Source organism: Mastigoproctus giganteus, chromosome 3, assembly GCF_048544385.1.
Source record: "Mastigoproctus giganteus isolate SK-2022 chromosome 3, ASM4854438v1, whole genome shotgun sequence".
NCBI lineage: Eukaryota > Metazoa > Arthropoda > Arachnida > Uropygi > Thelyphonidae > Mastigoproctus > Mastigoproctus giganteus.
Window position 1 is genome coordinate 99,272,697 of NC_143577.1, and position 23,080 is coordinate 99,295,776.

At 38.5% G+C, this 23,080-nt stretch overlaps 1 protein-coding gene across 6 annotated transcripts in view; it reads left to right on the forward strand.

The window, feature by feature from the left end:
• LOC150088181 (rho guanine nucleotide exchange factor 10-like protein) overlaps window positions 1-23,080 on the forward strand; it is a 465,691-nt gene that overhangs the window by 429,493 nt on the left and 13,118 nt on the right. For all 6 annotated transcript variants that reach the window (XM_090369366.1, XM_090369362.1, XM_090369365.1 and 3 more), the window contains one exon: window positions 19,084-19,330. In XM_090369366.1, coding sequence (XP_090225492.1) covers window positions 19,084-19,330 — 247 coding nt within the window. The remainder of the gene's footprint in view (window positions 1-19,083; window positions 19,331-23,080) is intronic.

A 23,080-nucleotide genomic window follows, 5' to 3' on the forward strand; every position in this document is an offset into this window, starting at 1 on the left:
GGAAGCCAGTCTCTCTGGCTTATTTTTTGAATGATGTCTAACTTTTTTAAAATAATCATCCTTGCTCTAAAATAATCATCCTTTCTAAGCATATGAGAGTGGCAGTTAGACATTTAAAATCCATATACCTGTATTTTACTAAAGACAAAATATTTCACTCACAAGCTCTCAGTATGCATTTTCTTTTTAAGTTCCCACCTTCCAGTTGCTATGTCCTCCATGTTCATGATTGCAGTGCCATCAAAAGAATGGACAAAGGGATAAAGTATTTATTAACATGAAATGTGCACTTTAACTGTTTTACAACATGTGACTGAACAACGTGCAATGTATGTAAATAGGTATATGCATGTATAAGTTATACAAATATTATTCAGGCAAGTTTTATACTTTTTAAACTTTTTATACTTTTTATACTTTATAAACCATGCAATTAACTAATTACAAAAGGATTCTTCTGGATATGTAAAACAAATAAGTACTCGTTACTTTAATTCATAAAGTTCATTGTAAATAATTCTCTATGCTCAAATTAAGCAACAACCCTAACAAAGATTACAGAGATGATTGTTATATAAATCTACAGTAATGCTTTATACAATCTGTTTTATCTACAGTTAGTAATAATAGAAAAGAAAAGTGAAAGTGTAACTCAGTGCAGATCAGAACAGGTCTATTTTTATATCTTTTCTATTTTCTATTTTTCTGCAGTCCAAAAGTCAGAAGTGTAGTGGGGATAAATTGAGCAGAGAAAAGTTTGCAGCCCTGTTATGCTGTATGAAAGTGGTACTTGTGCCATTGGAGATAGGGAATGCAAGACATCCTTGATGTTTTAAGAATATGTGTACCTTTCCTTGCACTTATCACTCAAACACTAAGTCATGGATGACATTGTCCGTTTTATGAATGGCAGCAAATGATTGGGAACGACATTAGTTTCGATGATTATGTTGGGTTGTGACAACAGCATCATTTTTTCCCACTTGTTGCTGCTAAAAGAAATGGAGAAGCACCAAGCAGAGATTGCACCATTTCTGATGCTCTCCAAAGCCATAGAAGTCATGGATACTGTGCAAAAATAATTTGCTGTTTTGATGTTGATGAGGGCGTCATTGATCAGTTGCCAAAAATGGACACAATTATTTACAAATTTGGCCAGAAAAATAATGAGCTAACTTGATATGTTTTTTAAAAAGTTAGTTAAATAAATGCATATTTTTTAACTCTCATCAGAATTCTTATTAGTACCAAATTATGATGGTGGGTTTTTTTTTTTCAGTCCCCTGAAAAACATACAAGGTTTCACTGTATATAAAAACATAAAGAATAATTTTACATATGCACTAATCAAAAGTGCATTACTCAAACTTAATAACCTATGGAAAATAATGTAATTGGTTCTGTGACTTTTTATTTATTCTCGAAAATATACGGTACTGTAATTTTTTTTTTTTTTTTTTTTGTTCAACAAATAAGTACAAAGCACAATAAAAATTTTTAAAAATTTAGTAAGTGTGGTTTAATGTGTATTCTCCTTCTTCCTCTTATCGTACATCTGTCGATAAGGAATTAAAGTTTCCACTTTTTGACAAGTTTGACTGCTGCATTCTACATCAGGGTCATTATCTAAGCATTGCTGCTTAAAAACTTCAGTAGTGCAAAAAATCTAATCAAACTCCTTTCGAGTGACCTCTTTCTTGTTGGTAGGTGTTGCATCACCTTAACAATCACTGGCAGCTTCGTACACTCATTGGGTATCTAAATTTAGAAGATCACTATTGCCCAGTTCTTTGGAATGGAATTCGATTAATTCTTGAACATTTTGGTTGTCTAACTCATTAAAATCAAGGATCGATGTGAGTTATTTCTTCAACTACACCTTCCATTTCTTTTGGAAAGCCTTTAAATTCATTTACACAGTGAGGAATAAGTTGCTTCCGCACGATTATCATATTGCTTGATGTAAGTTCGAGCCATGACTTGTGGATGTTTTCAGTGGCATCTTTAGTGCTATACTTTTTCCAGAATTCTATCAATAAAATTGCATTCTCTCCAGATGTTGCTTGAATTGCCTGTTTAAAAGTCTTTCTCGGGTAGTAAGCTTTTGACAATCATTGGTAGCTTCGTCCCCTCGACGTGGGCACCTGTACGTGGTGAGGGGACCTCCCAGTGACGCTGCTGGACTTCCAGACTAGCATCACTGGGATCCAACGCCCACAGCCCAGGTTCCAGGCTTACATCAATGGAATCCGGCGTGTTTGCCGTGCGCTGCGACCTGTGGAAATTTGGAAAGGGGGATCCTGGTGGTTGAGGGGCCCAGCTTCAATACACCACTTTGGCCCCTGCTCCGACAAGATGGGTGGTCCTGGAAGGCCCGGCTAGGATCAATCGGCTAGTAGGCTCGCCTGCGAGGGTCAACCGTGTCAATGCCACGCCCCTACCCTCATGGTCCGATGGACAGGATTCAGGCTGGCGGCGGTGCGGGTATAGTGTCTGGGTAGCCCTGGCATTCCACTCCCGAGCGCATTTATTGCATGCTGGGTAGTGGGCGTCCCTTTGGGCTCCGTGGTGGGTGGGGAGCCCGGGCACTGAACAATTTAAAAAACTATATGAATCCTGAGAAACTTACTCCTTCAGGGGCCCCAACCCGGTCCCTATCTGAAAACGTAGACAACGATCCAGATAGCATTATTGCTAAAAAAAAGGCAGAGAACTGAAGTACCATCAGGGCCTGTTCCAAGGTTCCTAATTATACACTCCACAGGAGAAAAACCAATTGGTAAAATGTCGCCCTTCTTCATACAGAAAGGGTTAGATGGGTTAGCAGGGTCACCCAAATCGGTTAAGAGGCTCCGTTCTGGAGACCTCTTAATTGAATCCAAAACTGACAGGCAGTCTGAGCAGCTACTCCGTGCAACATCAATCCGAGGAATACCCATAACAGTGACACCACATAGAATACTCAATTCATCGAGAGGTGTCATTTCGGAATGGGACCTTCTCGACGTCACCGAGGAGGAAATCTGCTTAGAACTGAAACCACAAGGAGTTACTGCCGTCAAGAGAATTACTGCGCGAAGGGATGGAAAAATTGTTAAAACCAGGAGCGTTATCCTGACTTTTAACACTCCTAAACCTCCTGATGAGATCAAAGCTGGATACATCAATTGTTCAGTGCGTCCATACGTTCCGAACCCTTTACGGTGTTTTAAATGCCAGAAGTATGGACATTCTCAAATGGCCTGCCGTGGAGTCCTTGCATGCGCTCGATGCGGTGCAAAGGACTACGAAACAACAGCATGTTCAGCCGCAAAACCCACCTGTATTAACTGTGAAGGCGAACACCCGGCCTACTCACGAGCATGCCAGAGGTGGAAAGAAGAAAAAGAGATTCAACGGCTGAAGGCAGAGCTTAACATATCATATCAGGAGGCAAGGAAATCGGTCAAACCCCTGAATATCAACAAACCTACCTACGCCCAGAAGGTAGCAGGGAGATGTTCCGTCGGAACTCAGACGGACATGACCATTCCTCCAAAGGAGTCTTTCACTCCCATCGCACGGTATCTATTAAGTTCTCAAAAACCTGCACAAAAGGACCAATCAGCTGCCACTCCTATATCGGTACCTCCTAATGCTCCACAAATTACAAAGGTAGTTATGAAAGAAAAGAATAAGAAAGGGGAAGTCCCCCCTAGTACCCAAGAAAAGATGGATGTCGAGCAGAAGGAGGTACCGGAAGAATCAGTCTTGGAACTCTTTGCGGAGGAAGAAATGGACACGGGACAGCGTCCATTCTTCCCCAAAAAAGATAAATCCAAGACTGATAAAAGTAAGCCCTCAGCACCTTGGAAGCCGTCTGATGGACCCACCAAGCCAAAATAATGGCTAAATTCCTACAATGGAATTGTCGTGGATTCCGGCGAAATATTGATGACATCAAGGCCCTCCTGCAAAAGCACGAGCCAGTTTGCTTTTGCTTGCAGGAGACATATCTAAAGGCAAATGATGATCCCACCATGCACAACGTCGCAGTTTTTCGAAAGGATAGAATTGCGGATGGCTCTGTACATGGGGGAGTGGCTATCCTTGTGGGTAACCAGACCCCAGTGCAGCCCTTGCTAATTACAACCAGCATAGAGGCTGTCGCAATTCGCCTTTCAGTGGGATTTTTATTAACTCTGTGCTCCATTTATTTGCTGCCTGGAACTGACATCTCCCAGGCAGACCTTGATGATCTTCTAACGCAGCTGCCTCCCCCTTTCTTACTTCTCGGGGATTTTAATGGACATAACACCCTGTGGGGTAGTGTTAACATCAACGGAAGGGGACGAGTCATTGAGCGTATGCTCAATGACAATGACCTTTCCCTTCTAAATACTGAAAAAAACACCTTCTTCCACATGCCTACCCGTACTTTTTCTGCCATTGATCTCTGTATCTGCTCCCCTTCTCTACTCCCTTCACTCACTTGGGAAGTGGAGGAGAATCCATACGGAAGCGATCACTTCCCCGTGATAACCTTGTTACACAGTGGGAGGCCATGTCTTCCTTTTAGGTTACCACGGTGGAAGATTTATCAGGCTGACTGGCCCGCCTTCCAACATCAGGCAAATTTTGATCTTAGCACAGTCAGTCAAGAGCCTATCAATGATGCAGTTAAGTACATCACAGAAAATATTGTCCAAGCAGCTGCGAATGCTGTTCCAAAAACATCTGCCCGGTTTCCACCATTTCCTAAACCTTGGTGGAATTCACAATGCACAGCAGCAAAAAAGGCTCAAAATAAAGCGTGGGGGATATTCCGCCGATATCCTACCACGACCAACCTTATAGCCTTTAAACGTGCACGAGCCAAAGCACGATATATCCGCCGTCAGAGTCAAAAGGAATCGTGGATCCGTTTTACATCATCTATTAACCAGACTACCAACTCTAAGGTAGTCTGGGATAAAATCCGGAAAATGAAGGGAAAATATACATCTCACCCACCCTTCTTCAATCCTAGATTATAATGGATGCGCTATTGCAGATCCAACTGCAATAGCTAATTCTCTTGGGGAAACATTCTCTAACATCTCTGCAACATCTTCGTATTCCCCAGAGTTCCTGGTCCTTAAACATAAACTGGAAAAGCAAGCACTTAATTTTAAGACCAAGGGCCTCTAACCCTACAACGGGGCATTCACTATAGAGGAACTGAAAAGAGCCCTCACTCTTTCCAAAGCAAGTGCTGTTGGACCAGATGGCATCCATTATGAAATGATTAAACATCTTTCACCAAAATCTATGGATTGTCTGCTCCTTCTGTATAACAGAATCTTTATTGAAGGGCAGTTTCCAGATTCCTGGCGAAAGGCAATCGTTCTTGCCTTTCCTAAGCCAGGAAAGGATCCAAAAGTCACCACCAATTATCGTCCTATTGCTCTGACTAGCTGTCTGTGCAAAATCCTGGAGAGAATGGTCAATTCTCGTTTAATATGGTATTTAGAATCAAATGACCTTCTCTCCAGCATCCAGTGCGGCTTCCGAAGGAACCGGTCCACTTTGGACCATCTTATTAGATTGGAAGCATCCATCCGGGATGCTTTCCTAAAACGCGAACACTTGGTGTCGGTGTTCTTTGACATGGAGAAAGCGTATGACACAACTTGGAGATTTGGCATTTTAAAAGATTTACATAGCCTAGGCCTAAGAGGGCACCTGCCCTTTTTTATTCAAAACTTTTTAGCCAATCGATCGTTCCAAGTTCGTGTGGGATCCTCACTCTCTCGCTCCTTTAGCCAAGAGGAGGGAGTACCACAAGGATCAGTATTAAGTGTCACGCTTTTTGCCATCAAAATAAATTCCATCACAGAACAACTTCCTCCAACTGTAAACAGTGCCCTCTATGTTGATGACTTTAGCATTTTTTGCCAGTCGTGCAACATGAGGGTTATTGAAAGACAACTGCAGAAAGCCATTGATAGTCTAAATTCCTGGGCACTTGCTAATGGCTTCAGGTTCTCGCCGGAGAAGACCGTTTGCGTACACTTTTGTCGCAAGCATAATCTTCATCCTGAACCTGAATTAAGGCTCGGACAAAATGCTATTCCAGTATCAGCGAACACAAAATTCTTGGGACTCATATTCGATAAAAAATTGAACTTTTTGGATCACATTCGTCAACTCCGCACAAAGTGCACAAGAGCCCTTAATATGCTCCGCTCGCTCTCCTCCTTATCTTGGGGTGCAGACCGATGCACCCTTCTACGGCTTTACCGTGCACTTGTGCGATCCAAATTAGATTATGGGTCCCAGATATATTCCTCAGCCAGAGACAGTGTCCTGCGATGGCTGGACCCCATCCATCATCAGGCCCTACGTATTGCTACTGGAGCATATCGCACATCTCCTGTCCAGAGCTTATACGTCGAAGCAAACGAACCACCGTTATCACTTCGACGTAAGCAGTTGTCTTTAAAGTATGCTTTAAAACTGAAATCCCTGCCAGACCATCCTACGTGGCCATTCGTTTTTGAGCCACGATGGGAAAATTTATACAATACTTGTAAGACTGCCAATCGTCCTTTTGGTATTCGTTTCCAAGAGCTACTCAAAGAACTTAATATCAAGGTAGACAAGGTTGCCCAAACATCAAAGCAATCCTTTCCACCCTGGCATGCTCGTGTCCCGGCATGCGACTTGTCGCTTAGAAACTGGGGAAAGTCGGACACGCCATCATGTGTCTACCTGCAGCTTCATTCAGCACACCGAACTGAATATTCCGACTTCGCGCCAGTCTACACAGACGGTTCGAAGTCAGAATCATATGTGGGATCTGCTGCTGTCTTCACAGACAGCACTATATCAGAGCAGATTCCCTCGGATTGCAGCATATTTACTGCAGAGCTGCACGCTGTAGAGTTAGCCTTGGATCATATTAGTAAATGCCAATACCAACGGTTCATTTTATATTCCGACTCTCTTAGCATGTTACAGGCTTTAATATCTGTGAGGTATAATCCTCATCCAGTCCTGTCTAGCATTCGGCAGAAGATTCACTTTCTCCGTGAACGCGAATATGACATCCGCTTCTGCTGGATTCCCAGCCACATTGGGTTTAGGGGAAATGATTTGGCTGACGCCGCAGCCAAATCAGCAATTCCCAATAATAACCGCTGCCTGTTAGTCCCCTATACAGACTACAGGCAAATAGTACATCAAAAGGTACATTCCCAATGGCAGGATTCGTGGAATAGACAGACTGCGAATAAATTATATCGTATAAAGCCTGTTATTGAACCGTGGCAGTCTAGTCTGCGCAGGAATCGTAAGGAGGAAGTTGTTCTTGCCCGGACCCGCATAGGACATAGTCATTTGACACATTCTTTTCTGCTGAGGGCTGATGACCCTCCTATGTGTGAGTCTTGTGGCACAATTTTATCGATTAGACACCTTTTAATCGACTGTCCAGATTTTAGCAATATCCGTTCTAGCGTTTTTAATCATCTGACTGAGCCGTATACACTCAGTCAGATGTTATCCGACAATGACCATGTGTCTGCTATTTTTAGTTATTTTAAATCAATAAGGCTTTTTACTTGTATTTAATATTTACATGTTATGTTATTTCTTTATTGATTTATCTTTTCTACATTTTATACCTTTGTTATTTTATATACTGACATGCTGGCCTAAGTAATTAGGTCAGTGAAAATTGAAATTTTTATATATGACTTTAGTTTGGCGCATTATAGCCTTAGTAGCTAATGCGCCAATAAAACCAAACAAACCAAACGAGGTATCTTCGTACACTCGTTGGGTATCTAAATTTAGATCACTATTGCTCAGTTCTTTGGAATGGGATTCAATTAATTCTTGAATATTTTGGTTGTCTAACTCATTAAAATCAAGGTCCTTTCTGATGTGAGTTATTTCTTCAACAACACCTTCCATTTCTTTTGGAAAGCCTTTAAATTCATTTACACAGTGAGGAAGAAGATGCTTCTGCACGACTCTCATATTGCTTGATGTAAGTTCAAGCCATGACTTATGGATGTTCTCAATGTCATCTTTGATGCTATACTTTTTCCAGAATTCTATCAATAAAATTGCATTCTCTCCAGATGTTGCTTGAATGGTATTCCTGAACAGGCAGTTCCTGCTTTAAGAGTTCCCTAGTTTACAACTTTTTTTTATAAAGTGCTAACAAAATCAAAAATATGAACATTAATTGCAATAAATAAGTGATGCTAAATATTGATAAATACAGCATATCAAGCCACACGTGCATAGCTATACAATACTGTGGTGTATGATTGTGCTACTACTGTGTGTGCTTTTTTTTTTGTTCAGGCAGAGATAAGGAATAATGTCCAACTCTTAAAGAATTTTGGAAAGAATTCCATATTTTAGATGCAATCAAAATAATAAAACGAGCCTCGAACAAAATTACTGAGAAGAACATGAAGGGTCTTTGGAATAAACTGTCCTCAGTTTTTTGATAATTTTGACGGAATTTCAAGGACCAGCAGAGATTGTACAAAATGAACAGAAGCGGTCATTAATATTGCAAACCAATTGCAGCTTCAGGTTTCTACCACTCATGTCACTGACCTGCTTCAAGCACACAATGGAGAGCTCACAAATGAAGACCTCCTTTGAATGGCAAAATGTGAAGACGCCGAGGAAGAAGATTTAACAGCCGGAACTCCTGTTTGTTCCTTCACTCTCAAGTGGCTCTTCGAAGCTTTTCAGAACAGAAAACCAATTGCGATTTTCAAGTCACAAGATTCAAATTTGGAGCACACTAGTAAGTTGCTACAGATTTAAAAAATGCTTATGCATGCTATCATGAAATTTATAAAGAAAAGAGAAGACTGTCTTGGAAACAAATGACTCTTGAAGCATTTCTGAAGTAGACTACTCCTTGTGCTTCCAACAAACCAACGAGTGCCGAGCTAACATTGAGTGAAGAACCATCAACGAATGTGCATTTAATCAATGATGATGAAGAACAAACATTCTTTAACATTTGTATAACATAAATAATTTATTTATTATTATATATATTTTTTTTATTTTAAATGCTACGTTTTCATTTCTTTGGATAAATAAATCATTGTTTAAGCACCAACTACTGTTTTGTTAACTTTTATTTAACATTACTATGGTCAAATTTCATTGTTGAGAGCGTAACCCCTCTTTTTAACATTACGTCTATGGGAAATAAATTCCTGCTTTACTAGCGCGTGCTAGGAATGAATTAACTCGTAAAGTTGGGAACTTCCTGTGTATATACACAAACACATGCACTGGGTAATATAACCGAAGATGACTGAGCACGATCGTAAAATCACAACTCCCTTGCCAATGATGCAGTACTATGCATGCATAATGTATGGCAGCACTCATTGCACTGTAGAATGACAGACTACATAATGAGACGTATATGAACTCCCCTGCTTGGATTCATAGTACGACTACAATTAACTATGTGGAGTACCTCAAGCCACGAGCGCTGGCGGTAATCACGTGAGTAGTCAACAGTTTCAATGTCACTACAGGGATCAGGGTTATGTTGCTCAACCCAATAATGTTTAGCAACGGGAGAGTACTCAAAGTTGGCGGTGCGGAGAGCCACCTCATGCTCTGAAATACAGTCTTTTAACCTTCTGGCAATCTCGCCAACGTAAAACATCCCATAATACGGATATGTAATGTGGTAAATGGAACCATTCCATAGAAAATAAAAACCAAAACTAGACAAAGGCAAACTCATGATATTATACTTACATGTGGAGTTTTGAATACTTATCTAAGTGGTTCCTTGTCACCTGTTGACATAATAAAGTTAACAGATACTTGGCATCCTCTAGTAATTGGATGATGAATTTCACTCTGGCATGTCAAATGCATTTGGGAAGGATAGGCAAGACAGAAAGGGGAGGGGTTCATCTTATTAAAAAGAAGCCCGAGTGCAAAAAAAGCTTTCCCTGATTCAGGACTTATGCATTCCAGCATAGAATCTGTGTAGTGTGAGAATATTGGAGGCTGAGTTAAATGAGAAGTGGCGGGGTATGCTACAGGCAAGAAGATTGTGACGACCACAGTTAGCTCCCCTATGTGCAGCTGGAATGGATGAGCAAATGTGAATGCCTTATCATGGCCGATTTTGATTTCTGCTTATTGATTGGAAAAAGTGAGAGGGGAGAACTCACCATGGGGACAAAATTTTTACATCAACTAGATGATTGTTTTTGTATCAGCATGTTAGGGAACGTACTAGGCGAAGGAATATTCTAGTCTCGACCATCGCCCATTAATCAAATTACAGCATATGGTTGATAGTAAAGGATCTATCAGTAGCAAGTTCTAAGGTGGATAACAAGAAGAGAGGAGGCATGAGTTTTAATTTCAGGAAATGAGACCACTGCTTAGGGTTGTATATGCCCTCTGTCAACTGGGAAGATAGCATACAGAGGGCAAATAATTTGAATTATGGAATACCCTGAAAGCAGTTGCCTCAGAAGATTATGATAGTTTAAGGGTGCTACATGGCCTCTATCAACTGGGGAGATAGCACACAGAACATGAATGCATATGTACCACTAAGAAAATATAGCACAAGGAGGGTGCAGAGATAAATGAATAATGAACTAGCCCAGGGGGGTGGACAACCTCCAGCCTGCCAAAGAAAGTGAAATTTTTGGAATTACAGTTAGCCCCGACTTATGTAAACCTGAGTTACTAACTTCAGACTTATGTAAATTTGTTTGTAAAATCGTAAAGATACTTTTTGTATAAATTTTAAGAGTGAAGTCGAATTGAGGAACAATAAGTACTGTATAAGTTTTTATTTTCATTCCCATAGAAAGTAATTAGAATCTAGATAAATAATTGGAGTTAACATTTCATTTCTGGTTTAAAAAATTCTGAAGAAATATTCAACATGTGTTTGACAGGTGAACTACATTGCACTTCAGAGAAACCCTCCAATGTTCAAGCCACATGGTTGTGTCCTATTGGCTATTTCTTTGGAGAATTACACTCTAGCCCTTTAAAATCTTCGATGGAATACGCAACGTTTCAAGGGCCTGGAATGATGTGACAACAACTTGTCACATTATTAACTATCCTGCCGACCTTTGTATTGTCCCAAAACTTAAACATTAATTTTATTGCCTTCGTCAATAACATTAATAATTATTGAAAACAACAATTGGCCTAGTAGTGATCCCTGGGGGATTAAACTAATAACATTAGCCCCATGAGGAGCAATACTCTTTGACAACCACTATCTTCCCACTCAATCAACCACATGAGCTTCTGACCTTGGAAAAAATCTAAAAAATTCCGAGCTTAACAATGAAGGCTCAACAAAAATGAGCTGATGTCTTCTGTTACCAAAGAAGTTGTAAACTTAGCCCAGGAGTTGCATCTGGTCCTGGAGGACAAAGATGTAGATGAGCTTGTGAATGAATGAGGTGAAGATTTAATAACAGAAAACCTAGTCCAGTTGAATGTGCAGAGTTGAGGCGCAAGAGAGAGCCGAATCCATTGAGGAATCAGAGCAACCCAAGAAGCAGTTCAAATTAAAGGAAATAGCAGAAGCATTTCGTAAAATTCAGGAAGGTCTCTCGGTGTGTATGACGGACTGGATTAAAACGCCGAAATTTTCTTGAAAATAGAAAGAAAAGTTCAAGATTGCTTATCGTGAAATTTATGAAGAGGGAAAAAAAAAAACATTCAAAATAGATGAAGAACGAAGAGTTTATATCATGTTCTGCCTCCCTGACCTCTACTCAGCCCACAACACCCTGTGATTAATGTGTCTTATTAATGCATCAGGTTTATTTTAAGTTGCCTTCAGTTCTTCACCTGAAAGGTATAGAATTTGATTCATTGTGTGGTTTAGACAAATTTTCTTAATATGTACACATTGGTTTTAATTCCCTTAGTAGCTCTTATAAAACCTACATAGTGTATGAAATACATATCAGTTTTTACAGTACAATAATATGCATTTTTATTTCCTTTTCCTATGTGCCACTCCGGCTACTTCACCGTTGTCCTCAGATAAAAGTTTTTAATTGTTATGGTATATAACTATTTTTCTTCATTCTTCTGAGGATATTGTGGTTTGTGTAATTATGCATATCAAGGATATAGTAGCAATATTTTATTAGTCTTTCCTGAGTTATGCAAAAATAGACTTATGTAAGAAATCCTGGAATGTATCTCTTACAGTATGTCGGGGACAGGCTGTTTCTGATCACAAATTTTATAAAAATTTGAACCAAGAAGAATTCACACAGGTGATAGATAATCCAAAGAAAATTCTCTCATTATTTGGTAACACATGCAAATGTGAACTTTTTTTTTTTCCAAAAATGACATTTATAAAATGCAAGCACAGATTCTGACTTTCTGATGTAAATTTAGAATACTCTGCACATTGCTAAGATATATATCAATCCACATATCGATTCACTGATAAAAAATGAACAGTATCAAATCTCTCATTAAATATAAAAATAAAGTATTGCAGTTTTTGTTACTGGAATATTATGTCTTATATCTGTATTTTGTTACTATAATTGTATTTTTGTAATTTTATCTTGAATTTGTATTTCATTTTGTTTATTAATAAAATTAATTACAGGTAACCCTCATATAACATGGTAGTTAGGTTCCTCTGTAGTGCAAAACCTGTTATATGGGGACTAAGAACCAATAGGGGGCGGGCAAAGCTAACAAAAATACATCCTTAATTTTTATTAAAAATAGTAATAGCTGAACAAACATCTTACAAACTGTGATACATATAGTTCAGATATGTAAGAAGTCCTGGAACGTATCTCCAGGATGAGTAAATGAATGTACATTCATTTAATTTTCTTCCTCTTCATCACTGCTAAGCACAATCAAATGAGGGTGTTTTCTCTGTTGCAGAATATCTTCACCTTCTGAACTTTCTTCTGCAGCATCTAGATTTCGTGTATCTTTTGCTCTCTTTAAAAATTCAGTAATCTAAGTTTGTTTGCTTGTGCTTGAGAGATCTTTGTAAATTTCATGGTGTGGAGCTAATCATTTTTCAAGCTGCCTTTTGAACTTTGTGCTCCTTTCAGTCGGGGTTCGAGCCCGTGAGCCACCAAATATGGAGGATGCGGAAAGGTCAGGGAATGACCACCGCATATCCCCGGAACAATATGGCCTTAGTTGCTAATGCTCCTAAAAACCAAATAACAACAACAGCTCCTTTCAGTCAAACAATCTGCATTAAAAAAAAAATGATTCTAATTGCTTGGCAAACTTTATACATTGCCGTATGCTTTTTAGTATAAAATTTGGAACTCCAGAATTTTCATCTGCACTATCATCCTCTGAATTGATTTGGTTTACCTCCGATTCCATTTCCACCAAATCTGCTTCACCAGCCTCTTTTTCTACCAGTAATTCTTGAACATGTTCAGTAGTTATATCATCAAACCCTCCTACCGACTTAGCAAGTTCTACTATTGCGCTGATTCTGCTTTCTGCCATTTCAACCATATTTCCTGAATAAACTGACTCTGGCCATACATTTTTCCAACATGCATTTAACGTTGACAGTTTTACTTCTTTCAGCGATAAAGCTATGATTCCAAAAAAGTGCACAATTGAAAAATGTCTTTTGAGAGGTGCTTTTTTACTTTCCTTAGGCATAATTTAGGACTGGAATTTAATTCACAACAAAGAAATTATTCCAATACAGTGCTTAAGAACAAAGTATAACTATTGCATTAGGGTTACTCAGAAAGTTATTTGATATACCCATGTGTATTGTGTCTGTAAATTGCATGTTCTCTGGTCAATTTGCTTGTTTTTCTGGAGAAAAACCCCAGTTTCTGGGGGAAACGCCTTGCTATCTACTCCCGAGACTGACTAACTCAGCTACGGAGTGAAAAAAAAGCCCATAAAAGCATCACGACGGGATTCAAGCCAGGGCCTTTTCCACCGAGTGTGGGGGAGGACGGTGATGATACCATGTGCTACTCACGCAGACAAGAACAAAGTTTAGTAATAAATACATAAGTGGAAAAATTTATAAACGATCAAATAAAAACCAAAATCTTACAAAAACCTTAAGTCGTGAACTGCACGCTTCGTAGTCACCAATTTTTATGGCCTCAAACAAGCACAAATTCAATAGCACAGAACTTAACACGGGGATTCCCCAACAAAATAAAATATGGGGGGGTTCCCAATGATTTTTTTTTTTTTTTTTTGTTTGTTTGCATAGCCTCTAGCGAGCCAACAGCAGAAATTCACAAAAAAAAATGGAAATGTTGAAAAATTACATCCAACATAATAGCAGGGTTTTCCATGCACAAAAGCTCAAAAATACCATGTTATGCGAGGTTTGTTGCAATTCTCTAACCATGTTATATAGGTACTGTGTTGTAAGAAGATTGCCAAAATTTATCAACCGTGTTAGATCAAAACCTGGTTGTAGAAGTACCATGTTATACGAGGGTTGCCTGTATATGTACAGGTATATATATTACAATCAATAACATAAAACTGTTTATGACAGTTTTTTCATTATACACCATTTTAATAATCCTAAAAATAATCCAAAAATTGTGGAAAGCTAAAAAAAAATTTGGCCTGCGTGTACCTCACAGACATTTTTTTGGCCACCACTTAAAAAGGTTGCCCACCCCTGAGCTAGCCAGTTTAATAAGCTGAATAAAATGGCATGAGCAACTTAAAATGTACTGAATTACTGAACATTACAACAGCTACAAATTGTAATACCATTTGTAATATTTGCAAATCTATTACCATTATAATAGATTTGCAAATCTGATTAAGAGAACTGCTGGCTGAGTACAAAGAACAAATCAGACTATACTCTTGCATAATTGGTACAGTATTGATACAGCAGAAATTATATTTAGACAACCTTAGATAACTTGCTTACTGAATAGGTAATTCACATAGGTCTTCACAGACAAATGATTATCGTAGTGAAGATAGGCTGTGTGAGTTAGACTGAGCAGTACAGTAACAAATTAGTTATATTGAAAGGGTCTAGTGTCACTTTTCTGTATTTATAAATGATATTGATGATGGTATATCAAACTTAATATCCAAGTTTGCAGATGATACAAAGGTTGGCAGGGTTGTTAAGGACACTACTGATACTATGCTGCTGCAACAGAATCTGGAAAGGTTGAGCAGGTGGGCTGAGAGGTGGCAAATGAAGTTTAACATTGACAAATGTAAAGTACTACATATGGGAAACAGTAACCCCAGAGCAACGTATCAACTCTGTGGTACTACACTGACAGTAGTAGAGAATGAAAAGGACCTGGGGTTAATTGAGCAGGCAGATATGAAGTTCTCTGAGCAGTGCAGATGGGCTGCAAGAGTAGCTCATGGTGTCTTGTCAATGATATACAGGAATTTTTCTAGCAGGGATAAGGAGGTGATTATTCCCTTGCATAAGGCAATGGTCAGGCCACACCTTGAGTACTGTATACAGGTCTAGAGGTCTCATTTCAAGAAGGATGTAGAGCTGCTGGAACGAGTACAGAGAAGGGCAACAAGATTAGTGAATGGCACAAAGGGTTGCTCTTACGAAGAAAGGCTTAAGTTTTGCAAATTACAGTGTCTGGCGACTAGGCACTGGCAAGGTGATTTGATAGAGGTGTATAAAGCCTTGAATGGTTTGAGCATGCTCAGTGCTGATGTGGGATTCTTCGTCTTGCTCAGAATAATCATCTGAGAGGGCATAAATTGAAATTGAGAAAAGAGAGATGTAGGATAGATGTGCAGAAATTTGCCTTTAGCCAGCGAGTAGTTGGTTGGTGGAACAGATTTCCATCTCTTGTTGTGGAAGTTGATAGCCAAAATAAATTTAAGGCTCAGCTGGACAGGTATTTCGAACGAATGGAGGGGTGAAATGGGAGTGGTGGTTTTTTTTTTTTTTTTTTTGTTGATGCTGCGTAAGGTTGCTTTCTTGCATCATATGCCTCTACTAATGCTAATGCTACTTGTTCTTTCTTTTGAAATTTCTCTCTGAATGATCTTGTACTTCATCCTTGCCTCCACGACTTTCTCAACCACTGAAGTCAGATAGACTGGGCTATAGTTACCCACCTCATTTTTAGAACTGCCTTTATGTATTGATGATGCATTGGCACCTCCACTTCAAATGAATCACACACACACACACACACCAACTCCTTAAAAAAGAGCTGGATATTATCTTTCTTGGTGATTCCCTTCTATTTCTCTCTCTCTCACTCAGGGTAACGTGGGATTTTTTTTTTTTTTTTGCTGGTGCAGCATGAGCCTCAGGCTTCTTTGCACCATATAGCTAATAATAATAATAAATTGCTGAGTACATGCCATCATCTTTCAAACCAAAGCATTAAGTAAGGTTTGTGTAGTCAATGTTAATTTTGAGGTGTGAGAGAGAGTGCATTGAACCATTAAAATTGTGAGGATATCATTGAACATGGGAGAGAGGTTCCTTTAGAGTGGAAAAGTGTTCGTATTACTAAATAAAAGGAAGTTCTAAAAATGAAGTGGGTAACTACAGACAACAATCTGACTTCAGTGGTACAGAAAATCATGAAGGCAATGATCAAGAGTAGAATACAGGGTGGGTCATTTAAAATAAAAATTTTGCTGAAATAGTATTCTGAAGGAAATAGCAGTTAAAGATTATCAGTACTGGTACCGCTTTTGTTTCTGATTTTATATAATGCATCAGCGAAGGGAAACATGATGTCAAGATTGGGAGAGTAATTAATGATCAGTGCCAAGCAGCATTGATCATTAATCACTATGATGGATGACTTGGATAGGCTTCAAGGATTTCCAGAAGAGTGGCAGTTATGCTTTATTGCAGCAAAAAAGCAAAGTCTTAATAGGACTGGATTACAAACAATAAAGGAAGAAAGGAATTTTGAGTTATAATACCCACAAAGATGAGTTTTCTCCATGTAGTGCCCGTGACCACCACATACAGAGGATGTGGAAAGGTCAGGGAATGACCACTGCATATCCCTGGAGCAATATGGCCTCAGTTGCTGATGCTCCTAAAAAACCAAATAACAACAAAACAAACAAATCTCCATGTAGTATAGACAGCAGCAAGCCCATTGTATCATATCCTATCGATGACTTTTCAAATATTTGTTTATAGAGATAGGGAGGTCATAATCCCACTGTATAGGATAACTGTAGGATTGCACTTGGAATACTGTGTCTAAATACCTAAAAGACATTGAGCTTCTTGAAAGGTTCTGAACTTGGGCAGTGAACCTGCTGAGATGGCAAAAGGGCATCCATATGAGGAACGTTGACTTCAAATATCTAGGCTACAAAGCTTAGTACATCTATATCTTACAGGGGATTTGATTGACATGTAGATGGTAAAATAAATGAAAGTGAAATGGTCACTTAATGATGTCAAGAGTGGTTAACAATCAGCACTCCTTCAGCATGACTTGGATAGACTATAAGAATGGCCAGAAAAGTGACAGTTATGCTGTACTGCAAGGTCTTGCACTAAATGGGATTGTATTATAAACAGTAGAGAAAGAAAGGATGATACCAGAGCTTGAGGCATTAATTCAAATTGTGGGGTGGAAGGGGGGCCAGGTTTAGCATGCAGTTTGGATTAAAGGGAGCTTTCTTTTAGCCAGTAAGTTGTTAATTATCAGAATAAGTTAATAAGTGTATTAGTATTAGTTAGTTTAAGCAAAAGTCTGGATTTTCCATGAACTGTAGACTAATACTAATATACAAATTATAGTACTGTAAACAGTGTCCTGTTTGTGTGTTAACTATAAAAAATTGATTGTTTCAAAAGTTTATTTTTTTAAACTATAAAACCTTTTTTTTTTACCCTTCCACCCCCCCCCCAAAAAAAAAAAAAAAAACTAGGATGAACTGTAAAATTTTTGTCCAGATTCAGAATTAACATAACCAAATTAAAAAAAATTAAAAAAAGATCGTTTCCTTTTATATTATCAAAACCTAGAAGTTTGACACTGACAAAGGCAAAGTACTTCATATGGGTAACAGTAATTCCAGATTACAATATCAACTGTGTGATACCACTTGGTAATGGAAAATTTAGAAGGCACAAGGTGAGTTTATTTGTGTGTGAAGTTTTCTGAGCAATCACACACAGGCTGCCAAGACAATTCATGGAATTTTGTCAATGATATGCAGGAAAGTTGTCAACAGGAATAAGGAAATGATTATCCCATTGTATAAGACAATGGTTAGTCCACATCTTGAGTACTGACTACTGTTCTGAAAGCCTAATTTTAGGAAGAATGTGGATCTGTTGGAATGGATGCAGAGAACAGCAGTGACATTAGTGAGGGGAACAAAAGGGTGCTCTTACTAGAAATGATGGCAAGAGGAAGGATTCCATCAGCCATATTGGCTGATGGAATCCTTCCTCTTGCTCGGGGTACATGCATGAGGGAACAAATTCAGGAAGGATGGATACAGTATAGATGTGCAGAAATTTGTCTTCAGCCAGCAGATAGTTGGTTGTTGGAACAAACTTCCATCTGTTGTTGTAGAGGTGGATAGTTTGAATAAATACAAGAAAGAACTAGACAAACCCTAGAGGGGATGAACAAATAATATGGGAAGTGTTGGCTTTTTCTTTTTTTTTGCTGATGCTGTATAAGCCTTCTTGCTTGCATCATTTGCCACTTACCTACCATAATTTGGCAATTAACTAATACTAGTTGACTAAATTTATCTATTGCATTTGTTGAATGAAGCTTGTGATGTTAATCTTTACTTTTGTCACTATTTAGTACGTTCTCAAATTTATTTTATAAAGATATATTAAGTTCCATTATGAGGTGCCATATATTGATATTGTATTTCTTTTCATCAATTTTTAAATTGTCAATTTACTAAAAATTTTCTATAAAAATATTTCATAAACTGTTTTGATGACAAGCTTTTCTTTTATGTAATTTTGTTGCAGTTGTTTTAGTGTAACTTGGACTAACTGTTCAGCTGTCTATTAATATATATAATACTCTTTACATTATTACTATATTGATATAGGAGTATCTGCAAGGAACAGTATAGCTGATATCCATCTCTCAAGAGCAAAAACTCTCCCAAGAAATATGACATTTTGTCCTGTACACACGCACAGTGGTTTAGATAACTCAAGTGATGTATATGATCTCTATGCTGATCTGATGAATGTGCAAGACTATGAAAAAGATAGCCAGGAAAAATTATATGAACGTCTTAACCATAGTGATCCTGAGCTTGTTCATTTTCATGTAACTACCTTAGATCGAAGGTATTTTTAAAATGCTTTATTAATAACAAAATAAGTTTGTTATAAAATTATTATTACTATAGTAAGTGCTTTTGGGTAATTACTTTGACGTATGCTTTGCCCCTGTGACAGTGATCTGTAAAGAAGTTTAAAGGGGATAGAAAAGTAATCTGTTGTGCAGTTGCATGGCATGGAGTTAAACTGTGTAACTTTCTATTCAATGATGAAAATGTCTGCTTAAATTAAGAGAAGGAAATTTCATTTTGAAGGCCCTGGGAATTTTAAAAACCAAATTCAGTGTTTAATACTGATTATTATAACACAGAATAGATTCACCAAGTGGGTTTATCCACCTCTGTAGTAGAAAAATTGCAATTCATCACAGTCCAGATCCCTTTTTGGCATAAAACTAGTAATGTGTCAAGTAAACATTATGATTATATAACATATTTTTATTTCTTTTTATTACATAAAAATTATCAATAGCCTTATTATTATTATTTTGTTATTAGAATTATTATTATTATTAATAACAGAATTATTATTATTAGTCTATGAACAGACACAATTTGGCCACAGCAGCCCTTGTGTCATTAAACCCAATAGTGACAACAACACTCATGGGCGAAGGCAATTTAAATTGGAAGAGGATGGTTGCAAAATAGATGAGCAAAAATTTGCTTTCAGCCAGAGAATAATTAGAACCTCTAAGGGTTTCTTAGAGGTTCTACGAATCAGTGGAAGTGGATACTTTGAATAAATTTACCTCTTTACTGAGCACATTAAACTAAAAGTATAATGTGCTTTTTATAATGTTTTTACCTTCATTTGGACATTACCTTCCCTGTTGGCAAGTGAAATATGAATGAAACAAAAATTGAGAAACCCACACACCTCAATGACTTGAGACATAAACAACCTCTGATCCTGGCAACCTCTATTAGCTTGGGACATGAAACAAGAGCCAACATAACCTTCAGATCAAAAGTTACACTAGCCCTTGTCTTTTATTGGATGATACAGAGGCAACTGACTTTAAATTCTTGCTTCAGAGCACTGGATTGTTATATGCAAGAATTGGCTTCATGAAGCCAAATTTCCTTTTATTATTTTTTATGGCCAAACTTCTTTTATAACAAAAGAATTAATGATACAGATCGTCAAACCAGTAATGAAAGAATACTAAAATTCACATTGATGTCCCTTTAATATAATATATTGCTATTTTTATTTTCAAATTTAAGTCAGTTTGGTGGACATTTACCACCAATGTATCCGGTAAAGGGTTAAAGGAAGATTGGTCAAATTACTAGACGGGATGGGTAAATGAAGTTTGTGGTTTTTTTTTTTAGCTGAATAGTCATGCTGCTTTGTATAATTTTGCTACTATGATGTCTTAATTTTTGTTTTCCAGTGTACTAATACAAAATTTTTAAAATTAAATTATATAAGATAACTGATTTGTTAAAAAGAATGCAATGGTATAAACCAGTAAAACGTATTTAATAGATAACACGATAAAATACAATATAAGCTTTCAAGACAGTTGCATCTCTTTATCAACTAATTTGACTAAATTTTGAATACAACGGATATAGCCGTGCATGCAGTGAGGCACGTTATTCATTCAAGCTGATTTCCTATTGTTGTCGCAAGGACATGGCGCTGTTTTACTCCACCACTTATTGAGTTGTAAAATGGTTGTCTCTAGGATGGGGTGCAATCTTATTCTTTTGCAGCAGTTTATGGCCTTCGGATTGTTCAATATGGCAAGTGACTCTAGCCATAGGCGGTAGCGAAAGTGTCATGAGTGGTCTACTATCAGGTTTGGGATTGAGATCGTGGTGGGTGGCCCAAAAATGCTCCGCAACTGCGGACTGGTCCGTCTCAGCATGGCGGATTGCTCTCTCATGCTCCGTAAGGCGATCTTGAAGATGTCTTGATGTCTCACTGATGTAGCAGCTGTCACAGTCTCTGCAGGTGATGCGGTATATTACATTGCTGCGTAAGAGAGGTGTGACAGGGGTCTTCACACTAGAGATAAGAGAACGTAGGTTTCTGCAGGGTAACTGTATGCATTCGATGCGGTAATCTCTGAGGATTCTTGAGATCTGTCCTGATACGCCTGGATAGTACTGAATGTAGGCGGTTGGTGTATTGTCCTGGTTCAGGGGTCTTGGGTGGGCTGCAAGTTCCTGTGCTTGTAATAGGCACCTGTCTAGCACGTGGGTTGGATAGCCACATTTGGTTAGGTCTGCCTTCACACGAGAGATCTCGCTGCGTCTAATCAGTGCTGGAATAGCTCCAAGCCCTGAAGAATAGAGTGTGGGCAATGCTGTTGAGATGACTGGGTGCATGGCTGGATATGTAGTTTGTAAATTGTCCGCACCACATAGGTTTACAGTATACCGAAGTCTCTAGACGTGGGCCTACGGGCTGCACTAAGACATCCAGGAACAGGATTGACTCGTTGACTTCTAACTCTAGGGAAAACTGGATGAAATCAGATAGGGAATTGAGGTGTTTTAGTAATGCTGTTTCATTACTAGAATATATCATTAGAATATATACAATGAATATATCATTGTATTCTTTTTAACCGTGGACCCCAGTACACCAGGCCCATTTACACAATAACTGAATTGACTATCTTCATCTGCATTGAAGATTAAGACATTTCTCTCTCATTGTATATAATTATTATATTGATTATGAACGAAATTCACCCACTGCCACCTCAAGTGCATTAGCCTATAAATGCAGCTATTAATAGTAGTTGTGGCATGTGAAGTAAGAAAGCAAGTGTATGAGCTTATGCAGCATCGTCCAAAAAAAAAAAATCACACCATTCCCTCCAAATGCCTGTCCAGTTCCTCCTTAAATTTATTTAACCTATGAACTTCCACAACGACAGATGGAAGTTTGTTCCAGCAATTAACCACCCGCTGGCTAAAGGCAAATTTCCGGACATCTATTCTACATCTGCCTTTTTTTAATTTGAATTTATGCTCCCTTAGGTTCGTAATCTGAACAAGTGGAAGGATCCCATCAGAATTCAGCGTGCTCAACCCATAGCCAACCGGGCTAGCCAGGTAGCTAAAGTGCCTGCCTGGCAACCCAAAGGTCACGGGTTTGATTCCCGCCTTGGGCTTGGATCACAGTAAAATGCAAAAACTTTGGGGAGGTGCATTATGGCCATAGAAGCTGATGCGCCAACAACTAACAAAAAAAAAAAAAAAAAAAAACTACTCAACCCATTCAAGGCCTTATACACCTCAATCATGATCACTGCGCAGGTGCCTAGTCTCCAGCCACTGCAATTTGCAGAACTTAAGCCTCTCTTGGTAAGAGTATCCCTTCTGTCCCCTCACCAATCTTGTTGCCCTTCTCTGTACACGCTCAAGCAAATCTACATCCTTCCTAAAATGAGGCCTCCAGGCCTGTACGCAGTACACAAGGCATGGCCTGACCATTGCCTTATACAGAGGGACAATCACCTCCTTTTCCCTGCTAGCAAAATTCCTATATATCATTGACAAAACCCCATGACCTGCCCTGGCAGCCTCTCTGCATTGCTCAGAAAACTTCATATCTGACTGCACAATTACTCCCAGGTCTTTCATTTTCTACCACCTTAGTGTAGTACCACACAGTTGGTACGTTTCTCTGGGGTTACTTCTACACATATGCAGTACTTTGCATTTGTCAAGGTTAAACTTGTTGCCACTTCTTAACCCATCTGCCCAAATTATCTAGATCCTGTTGCAGTAG